Here is a 13,449-nt window from a genome sequence, read left to right as displayed (position 1 = left end):
ATACGGTTCTCTTGCTTCATCTACAGAAAATGATGTACCTAGGGCCTGGAAGATTTTCTATGACTGATTATTTACGTGATCCAGTAGTGGCTGAATTTTGTAAAGTTTGTTTCCAGGATCAATATTGGAATTATCATTGAAATGTATGTATTTGTGAAGAAGCTCAAATCTATTACGTGAAATGCTATTACTCACCAAACTGTTGGAAGTGTCAGCCTTAGATTCCCAATACAGTCTACGATTTGTTATAATATTATATATATTATATAGCAAAATATTTATATAGCTCATCTGTCGTGACGCGAAAGTCGTGGACACCTTTGAAAGCTGCATATTTCTCCATTTCAGGAATTCTTTTCAATTCTTTCTTGAAGAGCATAGCTAAAGGGATATTCATATCGTCATCATCATCAGATGTAATTTTTGATGTCTTGTGCAGTAGCACTTCATCCTTCTCATTGTCATGATATATACTAAAAATTTCCATGGAGTCTCTTAGAACACCTTTGCCAATTGTTCTAACGAAGCTTCATTTTCTTCATCAGTTGATGCATCATCTGTATCTGTATCTGTTCCCAAATCATGTCATTAAGTTCCCAGAAGATTCAATCCACATAAAGAAATATACGAAAATTGAGAACAAGGTGTGAGGTTGACTTGTAAATTTTTTTGCCATTGCCAAATTAGATGTGCGTATACTCGTTGTATATCTAAAGTCATTTTGTGCCTTTTAAGACAAAATAAATTCCTGGAAAATGATTTTTAAAAAATGGTGGATGCGCCGGTACACATAAAAATATTGATTAAAATGTATAACAAGATATATATCCAATAACCCTTCGAGCTAATCAAACGCTAAATTCCAAGCACATTCCATACGCCGTCGACAGCAACAGCATAACAAGTACGTGGTCGTACTTTATAAACATTCCGCGCATCGAAGCCCACGATTGCAACGTGCACTATACCCTATGAAACTAGGAACACCATCCGTTGCATACTTTATCAATTACCACCACCAAAATTGTGTCACGCCACTTGACAGGGCACGTCGGAAACCGACTCGGGAGAACGTTAACTTTCCCAGACACATATCCGGCGAGGCGCGAGACGTTTAAAAGCAATAAACTTGACAGGACTGCCACCCCGCCAACCGTCTGACCCTTCATCGTTAGCGACGTACTCGCACCATGCAAATCGAAATGGTCGTTTTACAAGCCATTTAACGTTAGCAAAACGACTTGAAATATTAAATCCCCAATTGGAGACGTAAAACGTGAAACGACAATTCGAGATCGGAGCGTTAAAGTAGTCGAGCTATTAAAGGATTTAAAGGGTTAAGCGATGACTTACCGTTGCTGCTCAGCACCGTATACCTCAGGAGGAGACGTCCCGAACCCCATCGTTGAAGGATTTCTAAAGGGTGTTCCGATTCTTGCAGGAGACGCTCTGAAATTAAATAAAGTTAATGTAAAGAATTAATTTTATTTATTTTAAACCCGGCTCCTCCACCATTATTTGCAGCGCATTGAGTATAAAATTAACATCAACAAAGAAGTTAAAAAAACCCATTTGCAGGAAATAGGAAAATTGTACTGGCAACAATGACGAAAAAAAAAATAACCCAACTGAAATCGAGCTTTCCCCAAAAACCCCCGCCACAATTGACCTATAGGATGAAAATGCCGTGGACCATTGTCGAAGCTCGCTGACAATTTAATCTTCGCCAAATTATTCCAGCTCGGCGAAACAGTGAATTCAATTCCGATTTTTATGTCGGGAATAAAAAATTTAAACCATTTTTTTTTTAAATTTGAAACAATTCCCTTCAAGAATTAACTCACCCTTTTTATTTTCGCCCTCTTTCCCAAATTTTGTCTCGCTATTCGTTACGACCATCATTGTTACGAGACAAGTTCAAACACGCGACAAAAACTAACTGACGTGTAAAATGGCGATGATGGTGCGGGAAGCACACAACCACCTCCACCATACCTTCTATATCGATTTGAAATTGTTAATTCCCCGTTTGAATAAATGATGACACACGCCAAGTGGAGTCTAGGCAAGTCGGGGGGCAAGTCGCCGGTGCATGAATGTTTCACCAAGCGGCGCTATTACGATCGGCTGTGGCATGTTCCACACGCAGAAATTGAATTAGGAGGCATAAACCATGAATAATTTGTGGATGTGAACCGAGTAAGTCTATAAAACCATGTTTCGTCAGTGAGTAGGCAGCCCATATTACTTGGAAAATTTTTATTTTAAGTTTTTCTTAAGATGAAATAGAATTACAAATAAAATTAGTGTTGTGCTTAAAAACGTTGATGGTTAGACGTATAAGGGATCCGTATAACAATCGTAGAATTAACGGTGCTACAGTTTGGTATTTATGTGGCTCTTGTTACTCTCTCTGGGAAGATCCAGCTCGTTCCACGCCAGTTTCCTGTTGGATACACGGGTAATTACGTTGCTTTTGTCGCATTTCGGGTCGGGATACACACGTTTACTGTAACGTATTGTCCTGTCAGTTTGTTGGGAAGTTACAACATCTCTCCGTGACCTATACTTAAACCATTTAATTTTCGACAAAGTATTTAAATTCGTTTTATGCATATATGTAAAAAGAAAATTCATTAAAAACTCAAATAATAAACAATAAATAATTTAACTGTTTAGTTTTAAAAATTCAATTTAAATTTTAATTCAGACTTGACAACGTCGCTAGTCAAGTCTTAACGAACGTGAGAGTATTCAGGGTAATAGCCGGTTTTAGTTAACTCATAAACAAATCTTTAAAGTAAAATTCAACGAATTAACTGTGATTAATTGATAACTAATTAACTAAATTTAAGTTAATACGAAGAGTAGTGGTTTTATTATTCCATCAAATTGAGAAAAATAACTTGTTTATATAGTAACAACATAACCACAAAAAAAATAAATTAATAAGAAGTTATGGGGGAATTATCTTTCGTATTGAAGGTAAGTGAATTGTTAACGAAATTAACAAGAATAAATCTGAAGAAAATAACACTTACTCTTCAGGGGTTATCAGGAATGGGAACCAAAATGATGTTTCTTCACCAGGGTTGTAGGATAATGAAGTCCATGATACGGAATTCTGGGATTATCAGGAACAAAATGACGTTTCATTAAGGTTATTATTTCTTTTTTCTTTGTATCAGAGATATTCTTCCAATAACTTTTTTTTTGAGGTTATGTCATCACTTTTGACATAACCTAAAACGTTGTTTATAATGTTCGAGGAGACAAAATTTGCGTGCGTCCTCCCTCAAGTTCAAAATCACACTAAAATTTTAAATTTTCCTTTGTTTAATGTTGAAATCGAAAAATACTGTTCCCTGATTGGTCAATTCCATGAACTTGAAATTCGTTTTTAAAATTTTCCAATATTACCAACCTTAACATTTGAAATGTCACTAATTTAATTTGTTTAAATATTATTTAATTTCTTTTTAAAAACTATATTTATGTATGAAATCTTGTAGTTTTAATGCTTCTTTAAATTGCTTTTCAGACATCTAATCATTTTCTTTTATATTCAATGGCTAAATTCCCAAAATGTTGAAATCTTGAGATTATGAATTTTCATCTAAAATTTCATTAATCACACAAAGAACGGCTGTTTTCCATTCTTACTATGCTAAGATTATCATTTTCAATAGTCTTAACCGGATAAATAAGGATTTGAATAAGAAATTGAGAAAAAAATCATTTTGAGGTTATCTATCTGTCAAAATTACTTCCTATCGACTTTACATGAGTTATACAGGGTGATTCACTAAGAACCGACACAAAGCAGGGATATGTAGAGGACACTAAATTAAGATGATTTAACGTAATTTACCTGTATACTAATTTGTACACCTGAGGAGTTATAGGCCTTCAAAGTTGGCTCTTAAATTTTTGAAAAGTTCAATATCTTTGTAATACATTAAGCTAGAAAAACCAAATTTGGTATACTAATAATTTGGTATTGATTAAGGGTGATGGTACCCTAAATTTTGACAGATTTTTTAACCTTTCGGCGGATTTAATACATTACTACTTCATTTCATGTGGAATTTAATTCTAAAACTTTTCTTACTTATAAAGTTATTTGACGACAAGGTTTTATACAAGGAATTTACCTCCATGATTAGGACACGTTGCAACTAATTCACAAGATTCATCCCCTGGGTCTCTACAGCACTCAATAACATCCGAACTGGTCGTTTCTGGCGTTACTGGAACATCAGTCAAAACTCCATCGCCAAAGACTCGTACGATCATCTATAAGAAAAAAGAAATGTTTAATTATTATGATTATCAATAAATTAAATTCGATTAAATCGTTTATCTTGCTATCAAGATCTACCGCATGGGTGCGCAAAGCCATTTAGGTTGATTTGAATATATCGAGAACATTATCCCTCCAAGTTGGATAGATTACCTGGCCGCAATCGATATAGAAATAACGTTCACCGCGGGTATTAGAAATCGGTTACGTAGGGGTGAAATATAGAGGCGCTATGGGGTGCTGCTCCTCTATGAATTAGTCATTAGGGCGTGCCTAACGATTACGACCCCACACCAAGTCGTAAATTCAACCGTTTTATTATGTCGTCGATTTCGTGAAATGTTTTCGACCCGAAACGTGCGATGTAGACATCGTAATAAAACATAATTGCGTCCTGTCCGATGCACAAAAGCATCAGTATTTTTTAAATTTCTTTTACAACTGACGCGAATCCGCTAATTGCGTCGCGTGGCGTATTGAAATGTTATAAATCTTCAATATAAAAATATAATTTTAAAATTTTAAAATAATAATTAATTTCTTCTTCTTGTTTCTCCACTCAGGCTTAAAGCCTATTCTTCGTTAATGACAAACAATTCAAAATCGAAATTGAAACAAATTTTATTTAAAACATTTTTGGATTAAAACAATAATTATCAAGATAATTAATTTTGATAGCATACTATTCAGAGGGAAATTAAAATTTTAAGTTAGCAAAAAATTGTATTAACAAACACTGTTCCTGAAGTAATTCTAAACAAATTTTGTTAAAAACTTTTTTTGATTTAATCAACAATAAGGATATAACCTCAAAAATATTAATTTTTGTAGCATACTATTCAGTAGGAAATTAGAATTTCAAGTTAGAAAAAAATTGTGTTAACAAAAATTGTTCCTGAAACAATTCTAAACAAACTTTGTCAACATTTTTTTTTGATTTAATCAATAATTAAGGAGATAACCTCAAAATAATAATTTTTCCATTTTTATACATAATTACACTTAGACGCTTAATTAATAGAGATGTAAAATTTTTTTATTAAGATAATTGATTCAAAATCGAAATTGAAACAAATTTTATTTAAAACATTTTTTGATAAAAACAATAATTATCGAGATAATTAATTTCGATCGCATACTATTCAGAGGGAAATTAAAATTTTAAGTTAGCAAAAAATTGTATTAATAAACACTGTTCCTGAAGTAATTCTAAACAAATTTTGTTAACAACATTTTTTGATTAAATCAACAATAATGATATAACCTCAAAAATATTAATTTTTGTAGCATACTGTTCAGTGGGAAATTAAAATTTCAAGTTAGAAAAAAATTGTGTTAACAAAAATTGTTCCTGAAACAATTCTAAACAAACTTTGTCAACATTTTTTTTTTATTTAATTAATAATTAAGGAGATAACCTCAAAATAATAATTTTTCCATTTTTACACATAATTACACTTAGACGCTTAATTAATAGAGATGTAAAATTTTTTTATTAAGATAATTGATTTAAAATTGAAATTGAAACAAATTTTATTTAAAACATTTTTTGATAAAAACAATAATTATCGAGATAATTAATTTCGATAGCATACTATTCAGAGGGAAATTAAAATTTCAAGTTAGCAAAAAATTGTATCAATAAACACTGTTCATGAAGTAATTCTAAACAAATTTTGTTAACAACATTTTTTGATTAAATCAACAATAAGGATATAACCTCAAAAATATTAATTTTTGTAGCATACTGTTCAGTGGGAAATTAAAATTTCAAGTTAGAAAAAAATTGTGTTAACAAAAATTGTTCCTGAAACAATTCTAACCAAACTTTGTCAACATTTTTTTTGGATTTAATCAATAATTAAGGAGATAACCTCAAAATAATAATTTTTCCATTTTTATACATAATTACACTTAGACGCTTAATTAATAAAGATGTAAAATTTTTTTATTAAGATAATTGATTCAAAATCGAAATTGAAACAAATTTTATTTAAAACATTTTTTTATAAAACCAATAATTATTGAGATAATTAATTTTGATAGCATACTATTCAGAGGGAAATTGAAATTTTAAGTTAGCACAAAATTGTATTAACAAACACTGTTCCTGAAGTAATTCTAAACAAATTTTGTTAACAACATTTTTTGATTAAATCAACAATAAGGATATAACTTCAAAAAATTTAATTTTTGTAGCATACTGTTCAGTGGGAAATTAAAATTTCAAGAAGCATAAGAACATTATGTGGAGTGGATAATATCAATCTAACACATAAACGGAAGAAAGAATGGAATGTACACATACAAAGAATGGAACAATATAGACTATACTCTAATTTTTAATTCGGAGGAGTGTTTTCAAATTGAACCACTAAAAAGAAGAATTTTATTTCTTATTTTTTCCTTAATTTTAGTTTGCTTACTAATTTTTAAGACACCTTTTCTTACAAACATGAAATGCTTAAGTGGTTAATATCAACCTGAAGCTGATTATCATATTGCAGTGTCTCAGCTGCAAGCAACCTTGTCTTAATCAATCCCAACTTCATCTAATAATTCTGATAATCTATAATCTGAACTCAGGTTTCATTGTTGTGATTGTAAAGGTCATTTTGTGGTCCAAGATTTTTATTGAACTAGAAGAGAATAAAAATTTCATTACAATTAGATTAAAATTACTATTAAAATAAGTATAAGGAAACGAACGGTACAATAATCACATTGTAGAGAAAACGTTACCGTATATTTTTATAAAGCTCAACAGCACGACAAGTTGCGAAATTGCAACAATTTGTCGATCGACGAAGTGAGTTTCAACGAGTGTACGTTGCGCAGTTTGCGTTTCCGCGTGCACCATCATTACTCCTCATTGTCGGCGCTTCTTTCACTCGTTAAAGGAAGAGAAAACCGGTCGCAATCGAATTGGTGAGATGCGAAGAGAATGATCGTTTCGACAGCACATATATCGAAAAAGAAAAACCGTCGACGCAGAGAAAATGATGTTCGTTGGCATTTCGTTTTACGAAACAGCATTTTATGCAAAAAAACAAGCGATATCCGACATTAGTTAAAATGATAAAGCAACTCGGCGTGCTCTTTAAATCGCATTAAGAACATTTGAATCGAATCGAAACGTGGATTTGGTCCTAATGTGTATTTCACGTGCGTCGAAACGGCGAATATCGGCAAAGATTGGGTTGGTAATCGAAACGGAATAACTGGGAGACCAAGCGATAACCTTCGTGTATGTATTATAAAGTCGATTCAACGTGCTGAATGCGCCTATAAAACACACTCGGTTCAAACTCTTGGCCCCTTTTTTTTTGCCTCGCAAAAACGACGCGTTTATGGCTGTTGACCAAATGGTTTTGCTGCAGGAAAACAACCCCTATGCACCCGTTCAATTAAAACTTAAGTCTACGCTAGAAGTTGACTTAGTTATCGATAAAAAGATTAATCGCAAATTCTATTTTATTAAATCAATAATGAAAGTTATAATTAAATAATACGAATGAATTTAATTAGTTCTATTTTAATTAGTTTCTGGTAGGTAATAGAGATAAATTATTATCGAATAAATTTGTTGTGGTGTACAATTCATTAAGCAAAATTAATTGAATTTCTAATCGGTTATCATTGAAATTAAAGTTTCTGTTGTTATTGTTAAAATAAAATAATTTCTATATGTATACAATATAAAATTACTTCTGTAATTTTATCACGTCTTAGTTGGATTATTTGGAATATCGGGTTTAGTTGTGCATCTTCAGACGAAAACTAGAAACCCGAATGTTTCTAGTTCTAGTCGACCAGATAAGAATTAATTAAATATTGAGCTGTTCCTCTTGTATCCATATTTCATAATTTTTCCATTAATACACTCGTCTCTAGAGAATCAAAAGCCTTTGACAAATTCAAATACAACCCAGCCACTCTCTTGCCGTCCTCATTTAAATTCTTTATTATTTCTGATGTCATTTGATAGATGCCACGTTCTGTATTGCGTCCTTTTAAGTATGCATTTTGTTTTTCTGTGAGAATATTGTTTAATTCCAGAAATGTAACAATTCTGCTAGAAATGACTTTCTCAAAAATTTTAGAAATATTGGATATCAATGTAATAGGTCTGTAGTTCTCAAATTGGGTGTAACATCCTTTTTTGAATACAGACATAACTATAGCTTTTTTCAGTTTAAGTTCCATGCTCATATTACATATGTGCATAAGAGGCCCGCTAATAATATCTGCAACGCCTGTTATTAGTTTTACCGGAATTTCATCGAGACCCACTGCATTTGTATTATTCAACGACATTATTGTGTTAAAAATTTCAGTCTGTGTAACCGGATGTAGATATATTGTCTTTAAACACAAACTTTTGCTCTATTGTTTGTTATGCATTTGTGGCCGTTTCCAGCATTCATTAAATCTGTTTAATGTTTCTTTCTTAGTTTCCCCGTAATTCCTCATATTTTCTACTGTATTGTTTCCAACCCCCTTCTTCGGTCGAATCATATTCCGCGCAGCCTTCATTTTATTATTTGCATTTTGTATAGTTTTTGAGTTGTACTGTTGCTTCGCCACTTTTATTACTTTTATCAGAACCTTGCAATAACTCTTATAATCTAGTTATATCCAGTAATCCTTCTATGATTTTTCTGTGTAATATCTTCTTCTTTTGACAAGATATCTTAATACCAGCAGTAATCCATTGAGAGTTATGGTAAATTTGTACACTCAATTTTAGAGGAAAATGTCTATCCATGTATTTGTGTAATACATTATATAATAGCCTTAATCCCTCTTCTGGATTCTTGGTGTTCAATACATCGGAGAAATTTTCACATAGAACATTTTGTCTAAACCGGTTTATGTTTGCTTCAGAAAAGTTTCTAAACTGACCGGCAAAAAAAACCGGCCACTTAAATTTTGCCACAATTTCAAAGGTGGGTTTCTCGCGAACCACTCATTCGATTTTGATGATTCCTTTTTTGATCGAAAGGTTGATTCTTCTGTAATAATCCTGCGATAGAAATTTTTATTCGGATATTAATTTGAGCATATTCGGGGTGTAAGAATGAGAAAAGCATTTTTTCTCGAAATTTTTAATACACTATGGGGTGCAGATGCTACAGCAGAGGGTGTTAACTGGAATCAAACGGTAGCCCAATCTTTTCTGAACATTTTGTTTTTTTATTCACTCTATTATCTCTGTTACTAACGAAGGTGCAGTGTGTTAAAGCGAACGCCTGTGAAAACAAGACAAATAAGCATACAAAATAAGGTGGCGCGCTAGGTAGCGTATGTCAGTTGTTTCGAATAGTAAATTGACAGTTGTCAAAGATGCTGTTGTCAATAACTGATGTTGCGGGTATTATTAGTTTAATTGAAGATGGCAAAAGTCGGCGGTACGTTGCCCATACGTTGGGTATACCCCGAAAAACAGTTCAGGATGCCTGGAACCGATATGTCGAAACAGGAAATTTTACTAGGCGGCAAGGTTCCGGTAGAAGACGAGTGACAACAGCAGTTGATGATCGATTTATTGTGCTAAACACTCTGAGGAATCGTAGAACGACTGCTGTAGAAAGTCGGCATCGCCTTCAAATGGTGCGCGGGGTTGAGGTAAGTAAAGAACCATTCGTCGAAAACTTGCTGAAAGTGATCTAACTGCAAGAAGACCTGCCGAAAGACAGCGGCTGCTCCAGAGATATCGGCGAGCACGTCTTCAATTTGGACACCTACATACGAATTGGGAAATGGAACAATGGGGTAAGGTCACAGTATAAAGTAAATCAGTAGTCTCACTTGCCTTATATGGCATAATCAGATTTGCTACAGCGCACACGCTGCGCGCATTCATACTACGTTTGCTACCTTATGAGTACGTGATCTTTATCATCGACATAAAAGTTTGTTGTAACATTTATTTCAATGATGCGCGCAGCGGATGCGCAGTAAAAAATCTACGGACACGACATTAAACGTGCCGACACGAAGTAAGGTGCTCTTCACTGATGAGTCCCGATTTTGTCTCCGGTCACCTGATGATCGAGAACGAGTGTGGAGACGTCGTAATGAAAGGTTTGCGACCTGCACAATTTCGGAAAGAGTACCTTTCCATGGAGGTTCGGTCACGGTATGGGCGGGCATTTTGACGGAAGCGCATATAGCGCTCATCTTTGTTGAAAATGGCACGCTAAATGCCCACCGTTATATCCAAGATATTCTGCAAGAAGCTGTCGTGCCCTATTACCATTTCATTGGTGACGGATTCATGCTAATGCATGACAATGCGCGACCGCACGTAGCACGTGTGGTTAGCGAATATCTTGATGAGATGGGTATTGAACGGACCTTAACATCCTGTCCTACCGGACAATTGATTCATAATTGTGTAGTCCACAAATCTTTCATTTCAACGTCTTCATATTCGTTTCTGACTATCGGGTGATAGTAGACAAAACCACTACTCATCCGTAAAAAAGACCTCCATTGCAGTACTCATTCTTCCATTGCTCGATCTCCCAATTCACATGTAAGCGCGCAGATTGAAGACGTGCACGTCGATATCTAGGAAGTAGCCTCGGCCCTTCGGCAGCCTTCTTGCAGCCAGACCAGTTCTAGCAAGTTTTCAGCGAATGGTTCTCTCACTGATATCGCAGCGGCCTCTACAGCTGTCGTTCTACGATTGCTTAGAACAATAAAACGGTCATCAGCTACTATTGTCACTCATCTTGTTTTCACAGGCGATCGCTTTAAAATACTGCATCTTCGTTAGTAACAGAGATAATAGAGTGAATAAAAAAAGAAAATGCTCAGAAAAGATTGGGCTACTGTTTGATTCCAGGTAATACCCTCTGCTGTAGCAACTGCACCCCGCAGGGTGTTACAAATTTCGAGAATAAAAGTCTTACTCATTTTTCTCACCCCGTATATGCTAAAACTAAAATCTGAACGAAAATTTCTATCGCAGGATTATTACAGAAGAATCAACCTATCCATCAAAAAAAGAATCATCAAAATCGAATGCACGGTTCGCGAGAAAGCCAGCTTTGAATTTGTGGCAAATTTATAGTGGCCGGTTTTTTTTGCCGGTCAGTTTATATCTTGGATTCCTTTTGTTTGCAGCTTTCTCTTGTTTTATTTCTATTAATTGGGCTTTGTGATCAGATATACAAATATCAAGATTATATGCTTCAAAGTTTATAGCATTAGTTAATATATTGTCAATTAACGAGGAAGAATTTTTTGTTACTCGTGTCGGTTCTCTTATAACATGATTGAGATTGTGAGCATTAATTATATCCAAAAAAGCAGCCCGCTCGTTACTCCCTCTTAAAAAATTAATGTTGAAATCACCACAGACAATTACCGTATAATATGTTAGGTACGTTTTCATATTTTCTAATAAAATGTTAAGTTGGTCTAAAAATTCCTTAGGTTTTACCCTATTTCTATCACTTGTTGTATAAATGCTTAAAACAATTGTTTTAATGTTTATTAATTTGATCGCCGAGCATTCCAATACCAATTCTTTGCTTTGTTTTTTCAGGTTTTCCAGTTCTTCAAAGTGTAAAGATGTTTTAGTGAAAATGCACGAACCCCCATGACCGAATATTTTGTGATGCCATTTTATAACCATCAATACTTATTACTTCTATTTCCTCTTCCGTCAACCAGTGTTCAGTAAAAGCTATTATATCTAGCTTTCTTCCTGCAGTATTTAGATTGACTTCTAATTCATCGATTTTATTTCGAAGACATTGTATATTGTTATGAAAAATTATAAGATTTTCTGTTAATAAAATATTGTTAACCGATTGCCTTTTTATAAAAAATTACCCCTATATGTACTCATAAATTCTTCGTGTCGTTTAAAGTCAAATCTTCGAATTCCCACATGAGCTGGCCAAAATTCGGGATTATACAGTTGGTCTTTTTTACTAAAAGGTGCAGAAACCACAAATCGTTTTAATTGCTGTGGATCACCAAGTATTTCTTTTACAGTTATTGATGCATCATTGAAATCTTGTTTTGCTTTAATGTATTTAATAATTAAATTATTATTTATCATTTATTGCCACAGACAAAAATACAAAATTACATAAGATACACTTAACTTAAACAGTATCAGCAAATGGATCATTTTATCGCACAAGCGATCTCTGCCAAATGACCCAACAGAACAAACAAAAATAAAAATAGTATTTGCTGAATATAGCAAGTAGTGACAATTAGATATTATTAACATCACCAAATAAGATTAAGCAAGAAAAGAAAAACAAAGGGAAAAATAAAGAAAAGACACAAAAAGAGAGATAGAGAGCGACTAAAAGAAACTAAAAGAATCTGCCGGATATCAGTTGCCAACAAGTGACAGCAGTTGAAGAGAGGAAAAAAAGAGAAAGACAAAGAACAAAGAATCAGGAAACAGCCAGTTGAAGGGCAAGCAAGTGGCTCTTTAAAACATGTCTAAAATTAGTAATTCTAGAAATATTACGAATTTCAGAAGGCAGTCCATTCCACAGCGCAATCGACTGTACTGTAAATGATCTATGATAAATTTCAGTGCTATGAACGGGAAATGTAAGAATAGTATCAGAACGTGAACGAGTAGCAACCTCATGAGTTGATAATTGCTGGAACCTATCTGATAAGTACTTTGGGGTGCAGTTATGAAGGATTTTAAATAAAATGGTTAATAAACGAAAGGATCTACGTCTCTCACAGGTTAACATCTGAATGTAATTGCGATACGGCGTTACATGCTCAAATCTATTTAGGTCAAATATGAACCGGATACAATTATTTTGTAGCCGCTGCAATTTACTCAGAAGAGTCACCGAGAGATCGGGATAAACCGCGTCCGCATAGTCGAAGTGAGGAAATATAAGAGAGTAACAAAGATTACGACGCACCACAGGAGGAAGAGAGCAGCGAAGTCTTTTTAAAGAGTGGAAGCAAGCATAGACTTTTCTGCAAACATGTTGAATTTGCGGTTTCCAAGACAGTGCAGAATCCATAAGGACTCTAAGATTTTTAACTGTGTTAGAAAACCGTATGACATTACCATCCAGCATCAGATCACTGCAGGCAGATGGATTAATCTTACCAAGTAATTGACGAGTTCCAAACACAAT

The 13,449-nt window shown here is 33.8% G+C and overlaps 1 protein-coding gene and 1 long non-coding RNA gene across 2 annotated transcripts in view; one reads left to right on the top strand and one right to left on the bottom strand.

Annotated features, from left to right (window-relative positions):
* The window catches only part of ASP (Ankyrin-repeat, SH3-domain, and Proline-rich-region containing Protein), a 147,557-nt gene that overhangs the window by 110,451 nt on the left and 23,657 nt on the right, over positions 1 to 13,449 (bottom strand). The window contains exons 3-4 of the mRNA XM_071200713.1: positions 4,155 to 4,296; positions 1,354 to 1,449 (exon numbers count right to left, since the gene is read on the bottom strand). Of these exons, the coding sequence (XP_071056814.1) occupies positions 1,354 to 1,449; positions 4,155 to 4,296 (238 nt within the window). The remainder of the gene's footprint in view (positions 1 to 1,353; positions 1,450 to 4,154; positions 4,297 to 13,449) is intronic.
* LOC139432250 (uncharacterized) lies at positions 2,307 to 12,130 on the top strand. Its single transcript, XR_011642108.1, has 3 exons — positions 2,307 to 2,985; positions 3,049 to 3,160; positions 11,862 to 12,130. It is a non-coding gene; the product is annotated as an uncharacterized lncRNA (long non-coding RNA).

Source organism: Onthophagus taurus, chromosome 11 (assembly GCF_036711975.1).
Source record: "Onthophagus taurus isolate NC chromosome 11, IU_Otau_3.0, whole genome shotgun sequence".
In the NCBI taxonomy this organism is placed as follows: domain Eukaryota; kingdom Metazoa; phylum Arthropoda; class Insecta; order Coleoptera; family Scarabaeidae; genus Onthophagus; species Onthophagus taurus.
The sequence above is the reverse complement of the archived record's forward strand: the minus strand, read 5'-3'. Positions and strand labels throughout refer to the sequence as shown.